At 40.3% G+C, this 13,104-nt stretch overlaps 1 protein-coding gene across 2 annotated transcripts in view; it reads left to right on the top strand.

The window, feature by feature from the left end:
• The window catches only part of polk (DNA polymerase kappa), a 77,969-nt gene that overhangs the window by 11,474 nt on the left and 53,391 nt on the right, over positions 1-13,104 (top strand). For both annotated transcript variants that reach the window (XM_033018635.1, XM_033018634.1), the window contains exon 2: positions 9,033-9,235. In XM_033018635.1, the coding sequence (XP_032874526.1) occupies positions 9,089-9,235 (147 nt within the window). In that variant the 5' untranslated portion in view covers positions 9,033-9,088. The remainder of the gene's footprint in view (positions 1-9,032; positions 9,236-13,104) is intronic.

Raw genomic sequence — 13,104 nt, 5'->3', positions numbered from 1 at the left:
AGACCGTTGCTTGGGTCTCAACTTTTTTTAATTTATATACATATATTGGACAAAGTCAGTAATTTTGTTCGCCAAAATTTCTGAAGAAGCAAAGATGGGAAAATTGTGAAGAAGTCATTAGGTGACTACAATGGGGGAAAAAGACAAAGTGAGTGGACAAAGTTGGCAAATGGAGAATGATGAGGAAAACATGAAATGTTCCAGTTAAGTAGGATATAATAAAAAGGGTGCATATTATCTAGATGGTGAGAGTGTGCAGAGCTCTGAGATGGAGAGAGGTTTAGAGTGTTCTAGTGCATGGTTTGCAAAAGCCAAATATGCAGGTCCAGCAAGTAGATAAGTAAGATTACAATGTTCGTGCTTATTGTGAGAGGAATTGAAAACAAGTGTATCAGCTATATAGGGAATTGGCAAGATAACACCTTGAACTCTGCGGTAGACACAAAATGCTGGAGTAACTCAGCGGGAAAGGCAGCATCTCTGGAGAGAAGAAATGGGTGACGTTTCGGGTTGAGACCCTTCTTCAGAATGAGTGGGCGGGACAGAGATAGATGGTAGTCGGAGACAGTAAGATTGGTGGGAGAAGTGGGAAGGGGGAGGGGATGGAGAGAGAGGGAAAGCAAGGGCTATTTGAAGAGAGAAGTCAATGTTCATACCGCTGGAGTGTAAGCTACCCTAGTGAAATACGAGGTGCTGTTCCTCCAATTGGTATCGCTGCGAATGGTATCACTTATTTAAGGATGTTTTAACGCATTGGAAGCAATTCAGAAAAGGTTTACTAGATGATACCATAAAAGGGTGGTTGCCTTATGAGAAAATGTTGGACAGAGTTGGCTGATACTGGCTGATGTTTAGAGGACTGTGCGGACTTGAATAAACAGAAGGCCTTTTGGGGTCATTACAGAAGAGCTTGTGTGGACAATTTAGAACCGAGAGATCTCAGTTTTTAAAAATAAGGGCTCAAACCCAGCAGAGATAACATTTTTTGCTCTTGAAAGGTCACGTGTCTTTGGAACAATTATGCCTCAAATGTTATATGTGTGCATGCTTGGCAAAGCAAGGTTCACAATGTCTGAAGAAGGGTCTCGATCCGAAACGTCGCCCTTTCCTTCTCTCCAGAGATACTGCCTGTCCCGCTGAATTACTCCAGCCTTTTGTGTCTATCTTCACAAATTCAACATGATTCTCCTTCAATAAGTGCAGAAGGACAGCATAGGCAAATATGGTGGATTGATTTCCTTACACTTGCCCTTAGAAATGTAGCCGATTGAAAACGGCTTTAAAATAGAACTACAAAGTAGACAGCCTGCTTCAGCCGTCCATATATGTGAGTCCCCATCTTCAGGTAAGTGTTGTACTATTTGCTGAGTGCATGGCTCAGTCTTGGATTATGCCAGATCAGAATAAAGCTTCTGTTCTTATAATGCATATTTTATTGTGGTTTAGGTCCTCTCATTAGGGTTCTGACATGTACTCCACAAGTTGACCCATGTGCATGAAATCCAGTTTCATTTGACCCGAAACTCGATTATGAACGCAAAGTATCAAGTTAGCTTGCCCACAATAAACAATGAATCCCTTCTGTTGCTTTATGCACAGAAAATGGAATTATTATTCTATTTCCTGAGTTCAACGATAAAACACTCAGTATCTCACAGGTGCAGGGAGAAGTGTAGCGTTAAGATTTGTGTGGTCATTTCTCATGAAGCTTTGTCATGTGTTTAACTGTTGCAGATTTGCATACAACAGGCTGCAGTTCCAGTTAAGTGGCTGACGCATTAAAGATGTGTTCCTTGATGCTTTAAGTCCAAGTGAGTTTATAGATTATATATATTAAGAATAAGGGGTCGGTCATTTAGGATTTAAGAATGAGGGGAAGGCCATTTTGGACTGAGATGAGGAAAAACATTTTCACCCAGAGAGTTGTGAATCTGTGGAATTCTCTGCCACAGAAGGCAGTGGAGGCCAATTCACTGGATGTTTTCAAGAGATAGTTAGATATAGTTCTTAGGGCTAACGGAATCAAGGGATGGGGGAAGAAAGCAGGAACGGGGTAATGATTTTGGATGATCAGCCATGATCGTGTTGGAGGGCAGTGTTGGCTCGAGTGGCTTACTCCTGCACCTATTTTTCTATGTTTCTAATGTGTATGATGGGAGTGAGTGAATGAAAAGCTGTTTTGTCTGGTAAACCTGTGGGAGAATGCGGTGAATACATTGAATGACGGTGGTGGTTCGATGGGCCGAATGGCCTACTGCACCTATTTTCTATAATTCTATAAACCACTCCTCTGTAGAATACAATGCAGCATGCTTTAGTTCTATGCTTCTCCCAATTATAATTTAAAGTGGAATGGGACATGTTTAGAAATTTAACTTTTCCAGATATTTAAAGGTCTTGTGTGTGATACTTTTTTGTGAATGTGTGCATGCTGGTCTGTTCTCGTGTTTTGGAATGATTGTAATAGGGATGAGGGGCAGTGCTGCTGCTTTCCATCCACTCATCCTTACATCCACTCCTATTACCATTCCTTAAACCACCACTAACTGCACTCCTTGGCCTGGAACAAGGCACTTGATTTCACCAACCATTGAGCAAAACCAGCTTCCACTCGCATTAGTGTTAAACAGATGAATAGTAGTAGCGGAACAGCTTTTTCAAGACCAGATTAAAGTTTTTCACCAATTGCTTTAGCCTGAGCAGGAAGAACAGGAAAGGTTAATCATTAGCTTGCATCTCTAATCTAATTTGAGCACATTAAATAGCCTGGTCTGGCCACGGCAGGCTGGCTGTCACTGGTAATATCTTATAAACATGCTGTAAGTAATTTCTAGTTTAATGGTCCTGCATAGATTAGCATGTCTTATAAATTATACTTTTTATCCCATATATGTACCCTGTGGACGGCTTGATTGTAATCATGTACAGTCTTCTCGCTGACTGGTTAGCATGCACCAAAACAGATTTTCACTGTAAACTAAACCTCTCAGTATAGGGGGAGGAAATGAAAATGAAATTAAAGTATTTGAATAGTTATCCTACTGTCTATCTATCTACCTATCTATCTATGTGAATGTGATCTGGGATCCACGCCAAAACGGTTCACGGTAGCGCAAACATTTTTGCACCACCTTACCTTTGTTCCACGGTCATTCCTATAAAGTTTTGTTCACATTGATGTTATATTTCACGTTATTCATGATTTTTGTTTAAAATTTCAAGTTTAAGTAAGAATTTAACAGCTAAATCCTTGCTGACCCAGCTTGCAAGATAGTTGCATACAAAGTTGCAATTGAGGAACACTCAGTCCTTCCACCAAGTATTTACCTGAACAGGAGGGGGAGGGGCAATTACATTCTTTTTTTAAAGCCCTCGAAGCAAGAGGAGGGGGAGGCAGTGCTGGGGATAGTCCTGCACAGTTGGGGGCTATGGGTGTGCTGGAATATGGGGGAACGGGTGAGTGGTGGAATATTGCCTTGAACGGGTTGCGTTTGGGGACCAGGCCTCCCGTGTGGGCTATGGATGAGTGGTGGAATATTGCGTTGGGGGACCAGGCCTCCCGTGTGACAGGGCCCAGTTGGTCTGGTGATTCATAAAAGTCACGCAACACTTTCAGTAATATTGCTAAATGAAATCCTCTCAGGAAGTCTGCTCAGATGTTCATTGAGGTCATAATTGATATTCTGTCGCAATTTCAAATTCCCCAAAATGCTAATAAATAATTTCTCCTAGTTTCCCAAAACTATTGATCTCAGTTTTAAACAGCCACTGTTGACTGGGAGAGAGCATTCCAAATATTCTTATTTTTTGGTGAAGAATTTCCTCTGTTTCAATTGGATATAGTTGGCCCTTGTAAATTAGAAAATTGTTATTCATTGCTTTACTGGCTATGCTTATAAAGGTTTTAAAGGTCTGTTTATTGTCACGTGTACCAAAGCTACAGTGAAACTCGATTACCATACAGCATACTAAAAAAAGCAACAAGAAACACAACTACATAAAAGTTAATATAAACATCCACCACAGCGGATTCCCCCACATTCCTCACTGTGATGCAAGACATTAAAGTCTAATTTTCTTCCCTCTTTATTCTCCCGCGGTTGGGGCAGTCGAACCATCCACAGTCGGTGCGATCGAAGCTCCCGCGATCAGGGCGGTAGAAACTCCTGCAGCTTGGAGCTCCCAAAGTCAGTCCCTAACCAGGGACCGCGAGCTCCACAATGTTAAATTCCTCAGGCCGCACGGTTGGAGCTCCAGGGTCGATCCCTGACAAAGGGACCGCCAGCTCCACGATGTTAAGTCTGCAGGCTCCTGCGGTTGGAGCTGCCAAAGTCAGTCCCCAACAAGAGGCCACCAGCTCCACGATGTTAGCCCACGGTGCGGACGGAGATACGATGCGGAAAAAAATCGCATCTCCGTCGAGGTAAGAGATTTAAAAAAGTTCCCCCCTGCCAACCCCCCCACATAACACAAGTTAAAGAACACTAAAAGTCTAAGAAAGAACTGCAGATGCTGGAAAAATCGACGGTAGATAAAAAGCTGGAGAATTTCAGCGGGTGAGGCAGCATCTATGGAGCGAAGGAATGGGTGGCGTTTCGGATCGAGACCCATCTTCAGAAAGAACAGTAAAACACACTTTAACACATACTAAAGAACAACAAAGAAGGAAAAGGACGAGACAGACTGTCGGCAAGGCAGCCATTGCAGGCGCCACCCGGTGGATGATTGTATGCCTCTGAAAATGTTATTTCCATGAAACCACTATTAATATCTATGAAATGAAATAAGGGCACACCCTTCTTGGACCCTCCTCGTAGGACAATCTTTTCACTCCACAAATATCGGTCAAAATGAGGCCGAATCCTGTTGTGAGAAATTAAAATATAACATAGGATAACTGAGTAGTCCATCAACAAATGTGTCATGTGCCTGAAGATAATTTAAACGGCTTGGCTGATACATGTAGACTTAAACAATCTTTTTTTTTTTTTTTTAATATTTTTATTAGAAGTAGACATATCATAAAATAAAGTTACATATTATAGTAAAAAAACTTTTCATATACATCAGTCATACATTATTAAAATTTTCCATTATCAATTACTTCTGCTTCTAGTGTTTTTATTTTTTATAGAAAGAGAGAGAAAGAGAGGGTAGAAAGTTACAAAGAAAAAAGAAAAAAAAAAAACAACAGAAAAACAAGGGAGGTGGAATGGATTACCTGTAATACGTCAATGGAGATAGGTTCGTAGGTTATAAAGTATAGCTTTTCATCTGGTCATGAGTTCAAGTTTCAGTTGGGTCCTCGTGCTGTGCCAATCTATCCCTTCAGATAGTTAATGTTCTATAAACAATCTCATAGAAATATTCAAAGAAAAACAAGAAGGGTCTCGACCCGAAACATTGCCCATTCCTTCTCTCCTGAGATGGTGCCTGTCCCACTGAGTTACTCCAGCATTTTGTATCTTTCTTCAAAATAATACGTCTGTTTGGTTAGCAAATTATCATCATCCCTTGGCATAAAATCATCTTAAAATGCAAAAAGTTAAGGATGTGATATAAAAACTGCAAATAATGACAATGTTCAAGAGGTAAGACGGTATCCTCAGTTTACTTTTGCAATTATAGTCGCGATTATCAAATCTTCACCATCCTTTTTTAGTTGGCACCACCACTTTCCTTAGTAGTCTCCCTAGGCTATTGTCACAGCCATTCCTTCTCTCTATCCATCCCTTTAATATAACTTAAAGGATGTTTGATTTCTAACTTTTTATTATTTTGATGAAAGGTCGTGGATATGAAATATTAAAACTATGTACACAGCGTGAGCAAGGAATGGCAATGTATTGAATTCTTTTTATAAATATATCAGAAGAGATATATACACCTCGTGCATGCCAGTACAGGAAGTAAAAGTAACTTGTTTTTAGTTGTGGTAAATGCATTAGTGAGTTACTAGACTAAGTGGGACCCGTTGGGTCCCTGCTTCACACTCGAGGGCTGGTCCCCCAACGCAATATTCCACCCCTCCACCAATTCCAATATTGGTGGGGGGTGGGGGGCTTTCTGGAGCGCTAGTATGGGTGTTGTGGGCTGAAATGACTGGTTTCAATAGACAATAGGTGCAGGGGTAGGCCATTCGGCCCTTCGAGCCAGCACGCCATTTAATGTGATCATGGCTGATCATCCCCAATCAGTACCCTGTTCCTGCCTTCACCCCGTATCCCCTGACTCCGCTAGTTTAGTTTCATACAGTTTCAAGTAGGGTGCAAGGCCACCAACCTCAAGTGCAGTTTAATACCGTTTCAAGCAGGGTGCAAGGCCACCAACCTCAAGTGCAGTTTCATACCATTTCAAGCAGGGTGCAAGGCCACCAAACTCAAGTGCAGTTTCATACCATTTCAAGCAGGGTGCAAGGCCACCAAACTCAAGTGCAGTTTCATACCATTTCAACTAGGGTGCAAGGCCACCAAACTCAAGTGCAGTTTCCTACCATTTCAAGCAGGGTGCAAGGCCACCAAACTCAAATGCATTCCTACCATTTCAAGCAGGGTGCAAGGCCACCAAAGGCAATTGTGACCTCCCCCTCCCCCATCTTGCAGAGACTGAGCCACGACCACACTTCCGGGTTTTATAGTTCCTCCCCCCTCCAACGTGGCCTTCATGGCGTGATTGACAGGAGAGAGAATCTCAACATTTTTTAAACACTCATCGATGGGAAAAATCCTCGGCACCTGATGAGCGGAGGGGGACTCTGAGTAAGATGGCCAAAAATCACAGCCGTACGTGATAGCGTTTTTTTTTTGTAAAATCAACATACAGCGCAAACAGGAAGTGGTCAGGAAGTGGTCAAGATTAGACTTTGAATTATATAGAAGGCAACACCACTTTTCAATAAGGCAAAGGCAACACCACTTTTCAATAAGGCAAAGGCAACACCACTTTTCAATAAGGCAAAGGCAACACCACTTTTGCATTTTCAAACCAACCCACTTTTGCATTTTCAAATCAAACCACTTTTGCATTTTCAATCCAAACCACTTTTGCATTTTCAAACCAAACCACTTTGTCATTTTCAAACCAAACCACTTTTGCATTTTCAAACTACATTAAGGGCAGTAAAACCACTCACAGTTTAGTAGACACGTGTTCAGTGTTATTCTCAGCTCAGACCGAAAGTTGTGACCTCTCGCTCCCCCATCTTGCAGAGGCTGAGGCAGTCCACACTTCCGGGTTTTATAATCCCTCCCCCCTTCCACTGGAAGGGGCGTGGCCTTCTGGGCATGATTGACAGGAGAGAGAATCTCAACATTTTTTGAACATTAATAAGTCTTTATTTTCATCGATGGGAAAAATCCTCTTGTCCTGCGCGCGGGGGGGGGGGCACTGCCAAAAATGGCAGTAAGATGGCCAAAAATCACAGCCGTAAGTGGTAGTGTTTTTTCTAAAATCAATATGCAGTGCAAGATTTGAGTTTTAATTATATAGATGAATGACGACATACCACTTTTTCAAACAAATTACTGTCTTCATGGATAGGACAGATTTGGAGGGATATGGACCAAATGCTGGCAGGTAGGACTAGTGTAGCTGAGATCTGTCAATTAAAGAAATGCCCCTTTCATTGAACAATGTTCCATTAACCCACAATCTTTCCTGCAACAATTTTGAGTTAAAATGAGATTGTGCGGACAAATTTGGCTCTAACTCCATCTACAAGTTTGCAGAGGACACCACAGTGGTGGGCTGGACCACAAGCAATGACGAAAAAGAGTACAGGAAGGAATTGATAGAATTTATTAACATGGTGTCAGGATGACGACATCCACATCCTCAAAGTGAGCAAGTCAAAGGGACAGCATTACCAACGATCTGGCATGGACCAACCACATTGAACCAACAGCCAAGAAGGCACACCAATGCTGCCACTTCCTCAGGAAATGTGGCATGTCTCCAATGACTCTTACAAACGTCTACAGATATACCATAGCAATCATACTGTCGGATTGCATCCCAGCTTGATTTTGGAACAGCTCTGCCCAAGATGGCAAGATATTGCAGAGAGTTGTAGCTATGGTCCTGCCCATTACACAGACCAGACTGCCCACCATTGACTCCCTCTGCACATCACCCTGCTTCGTATAAGTACCCAACATAATCAAATACTTGTCCCACCCTAGTCATTCCCTCTTCTCCCCAATCCCACCGGGGCAAAGGTTCAGAAGCTTGAAAGTGTGCACCACCAGACTCAGGAACAGCTTCTTCCACTATTTTCTTCAGCTTTCGTAGAACCTTCCATAAGCCAATGTACTGCCCAGTTGATGGAATGGAATGCTATTTATTGTCATTCAAAACTAGGTTTGAACAAAATTTCATTTCTACAGTTTTTTACATTACAAAAAAAAAACAAGACCCACACATAACACAGTTTACACAAACATCCATCGCAGTGGATCTCCAACACCTCCTCACTGTGATGGAAGGCAAAGTCTTTATCTCTTCCCTTTGTTCTTCTCCCGCGGTCCAGCAGTCCAACTGCAGCATCGAGGCGACCTGGGGCTCCGATGTTAAAGCCCCCGGCGGGCGATGGTAAGTCCTGTGGCCGTTTAAGCCACGACGAGCGATGTTAGGCCCAGTTCCATGTCCTTTAAACCCCGCGGTTCCAGGGAAGAGATTAAACGGTTTCCCCCACAGTCCCCCCCCCCCTACATATACACAGCTAAAAAATAAAAATAAAAACTAGCTCAAGACATACATTTAACATGACAAAAATAAAAAAAAGACAGACGACTGTAGTCAAGCCACTGCCGTTAGGCGCCACCATTTACTACCCCATTGCCTATGGAACTGGTACGCCTCAAACACAAAGACTTATTTTCTGCACTCTAGATCTTTCCCTTTAATCTACCAATTGTGCTTGAATTTGGCTTGATTGGATAGCATGTAAAACAAAGCTTTGCACTGTACCTCCATGCATGTAATAATAATAATAAGCTTATACTTATTTTTATTGTGCCTTTTTAACTATTTAGGACTGGAAAATTAAAGAAAAGTTCAAGGTCCGACCAAATTGCAAAAAGAAGCCACCATGGAACTTGCTTCCGAAGGAAATGCAGATAGTTCTGCTGCTAATGATGCCATAATTCTTTCCAGAATGGCACTTAATGATAACAAAGCTGGAATGGGAGGTTTGGATAAAGAAAAAATTAATAAAATAATTATGGAGGCATCTAAGGTAAGTTAAAACTAATCTTCTTACAAAGTAAGGGTAAGCGGGATATGAGGTACTAACCATTTTAAATAGTTAACAAAATGCTAACCATTTTAACTCCCCTTCCTATTCTTACACTGTCCTTTCTGTCCTAGTTTCCTCCATTGCCAGAGTGAGGCCACATAAAAAAAATCACACCTCATATTCCACTTGGATAGCTTACAACCCAATAGTATGATCATAGAATTCTCCAAGTTTAAGTACCCTCTAACAATTCTCCCTCCCCATTATTCCTCCAGACATCCCTGCCCTGTGGCCCACCTAGACTTCCACCTGTTTCTCCCCTCCACCTACATTCCTTCCTCTGGCTTACAACTTGCAGTGGGGTGGAAGATTGCAACCTTCATGTGGTCCGCCCTGTTTCGACGAATGCAATCAACCTAATTGCACAATCAAAATAAGATCAAATAGAACAAGTTGTCCTACAACTCTAGGCTGTGCACGCCATACGCAAGATGAAGACAACTTGCAGTTAGTTCTTCAATCCTTTTGTCTTACACCTTTTTTCATCTCTGGCCTTTGTCCAACCATCTGCCCATAGAAACATCCCCCTCACGTGTGTTTATCTATTACCAGCCATATTATGTCCTGCCCCTCTTCTAGTTTATATCACCCCCCCCCCCCCCCCCCCCCCCCTGCAATCAGTGTGAAGAAGGGTCCTGACCCGAAACGTCACATTATCCAGGTTTTCCACAGATGCTTTTGGAGGCACTCCAGCACTTTGTGTCCTTTTAAAGCAAGGGTAAACATTGTAAATGCTTTTCTAATCTGTTGGCTGAGTTATGTTTGAATGTAGACTCTAATCCTACTTATGCTGTTGTTTTGAATAATACAAATTAATCTGCCTCTACTATTACCCCTGGCATTGCATTCCCTTCCTGACAAATATCTTTAAAACAAGATTTCCTCTGATCTTCTGGTTCTTCTGCCCATCACCCAACTGTCCTAATCATATTGATTACAGTTTATAAAATAAACAGCATATCTACCTACAAACATTATGATAGATCAATGAGATTGATTTCCACCTTTGCACCCAGTGTGAAAATATGCTCAACTGGAAACATTTAGCAAAAATGCACTTGCTATACAAGAAGTATTAATACTGAAAATGGTTTAATGAACAAAGGTATGTTTCCCAGTGATTGGAGATTCATTATGAAAATTGATTATGAGGTCATTGCCAAGATTTGAGGGCCTGGACTATAGGGAGAGATTAGGCAGGCTGGGACTTTATTCCTTGGAGCACAGCAGCCAAAGGAGATATAATGTTGAATAAAATCATGAGGGGAATAGATAGGGTGAATGCACACAGTCTTTTACCCAGAGTAGAGGAATCAAGAAAATAGACAACATAGGTTTAATGTGAGAAGGGAAAGATGTAATAAGAACCTGAGGAGTACCGAGCTGCCAGAGGACGTAGTTGAGGAAGATACCATAAGCAACATGTAAAGGCGATCAACCACTCTGTGTTTCTTCAATGTAGACGAGACCACATTTTGAACACCAAATGCAATGGGCTAAAGAGTGTAAATGTGAAAGTGAATAGCTGCTTTACCTGGATTAATTGTTGGACCTTGAATAAATTGTGTGTCTACCAATGGGCTTGTTGTGTCGTCAAGAGTGTTTCATGGTAAATAGACACAAAAAGCTGGAGTAACTCAGTGGGACAGACTGGACAGAACAAATGGGTGAAGTTTCGGGTCAAGGGCCTTCTTCAGACATGTTCAATGGCAATATATATCGGCATCGGAACAATGAAATTATTTTTTGGCTGCAGCTTAACATGCACCCTAATTGCAATAATACATAGATGAATATATGTTTTTTCACTTTCAAATTCATTTCACTTGCACTTTATGTGCAATGTGACGAATAAAACTGATTGATTGATTGATTGAAGAAAGAACTGCAGATGCTGGAAAAATCGAAGGCAGACAAAAGTGCTGGAGAAACTCAGCGGGTGAGGCAGCATCTATGGAGAGAAGGAAATAGGCAACGTTTCGGGTAGAAACCCTTCTTCAGACTGAATATACAATATGTAATAATTAATAATGTCATAAATTAATAACTGATAACATGTAACTATAACAGTGCAAAACCAATGCCTATACTGCTATTTAAAAATAACCATACCATCAGTACCATAGAACAGACAAGGGAGAAACATTAACACTGCAAATTAACTATACAAATTAACACTGCCTAAAGATATTAATGATAGATTTCTACAATACTACCAAAAATTGTATTCATCTAAAATAACAGAACAATCAACGGGAATGGAAAAATTTTTACAGAATTGTAAGTTTGCGGGTCTAGACCAGAAAGAGAGAGAATTGCTAGGGGCTGAAATTACGATAAAAGACATTGAAGAATCAATAAAATCCTTAAAAAACGGAAAGTCTGCAGGACCCGATGGTCTAAATTCGGAATTTTATAAAAAAAATTATGATTTGCTTTCCCCATGCCTACAGACAATGTACAAATACGCTTATACTCAACAGAAACTCCCAGAAACTCTAAATGAATCTACAATCATACTTATACCAAAAACGGACAAGGATCTTGAAGACCCAGGTTCATACAGAGCTATAGCCCTCTTAAATACTGATCAGAAAATATTAACTAAGATTCTATCTAATAGATTGAGCTTAGTGATCAGCAAATTAATACATCCCGACCAAACAGGGTTTATCCCCAAACGGTATTCATTTTATAATCTGAGAAGATTATTTAATATTATATACTCCAATAGAATCCCTAACGCAGAGCTAGCAATTATCTCGTTAGATGCTGAAAAAGCATTTGACCAGGTAGAATGGCCATATTTATTTTCGGTGATGGAAAAATTTCAACTAGGAGAGAAGTACTGTACATGGGTTAAATTGTTATATTCTAATCCAACAGCTAGACTATTAACAAACAAAATTTTATCAACTAAATTTAATCTCTCTAGAGGCTGTAGACAAGGATGCTCACTATCCCCACTATTATTTGCTCTTGCAATCGAACCCCTAGCAGAAAGCGTTAGAAACCATCCAGGAATATTTGGATACAATACTAGAGACACAAGGAATAAAATCTCCTTATATGCAGATGATATACTAATATATATTACAAAATTAGAAACTAGTATTCCAAACCTATTAAATCTAATAACTCAATTTGGTCAGTTTTCGGAATATAGAATTAATTGGAATAAAAGCGAAATCATGCCAATAACAAAATTCAATTTACATACAATACAACAATCCCCTTTTAAAATAGTTAAAGATAAATTTAAATACTTAGGAATCTATGTAACTAAGACATATACCTCTTTATTTAAACTAAATTTCCCACCCTTACTGAATAAACTACATAAGAATATTCAATACTGGAAAACACTCCCGTTTCTATGCTTGGGAGAATTAATGCTATAAAAAAGATTTTTTTACCGCAACTGCTGTACCTACTTCAATTAATTCCGATATATATCCCAAAAACATTTTTCAAAAAAGTCGATTCCATTGTTACAAGTTTTGTCTGGGATTATAAGAATCATAGAATAAGTAAAAAACATTTATGTAAATCAAAGATAAATGGAGGTTTGGCTTTGCCAAATTTCTTATTTTATTTTTGGGCAGTCCATATTAAAAACATGAATTTCTGGCTGGAAGAAATGGATCAACAACCAGATTGGCTAATGATGGAAAAGGAAGACTGTCTACCTTTTGAAATTGGACCGATCATATTTGCCCCCACAAAACTGCACAAAAAAACCTATAAAGAAAACCCCATAATACATAGTGGAATACGAATTTGGAAACAAATAAAAAAAGATTTAAAAT

Source organism: Amblyraja radiata, chromosome 3 (genome assembly GCF_010909765.2).
Source record: "Amblyraja radiata isolate CabotCenter1 chromosome 3, sAmbRad1.1.pri, whole genome shotgun sequence".
NCBI classification, from domain to species: domain Eukaryota; kingdom Metazoa; phylum Chordata; class Chondrichthyes; order Rajiformes; family Rajidae; genus Amblyraja; species Amblyraja radiata.
Note: the sequence above shows the minus strand (reverse complement) of the source record. Positions and strands in the feature narration are given on the sequence as shown.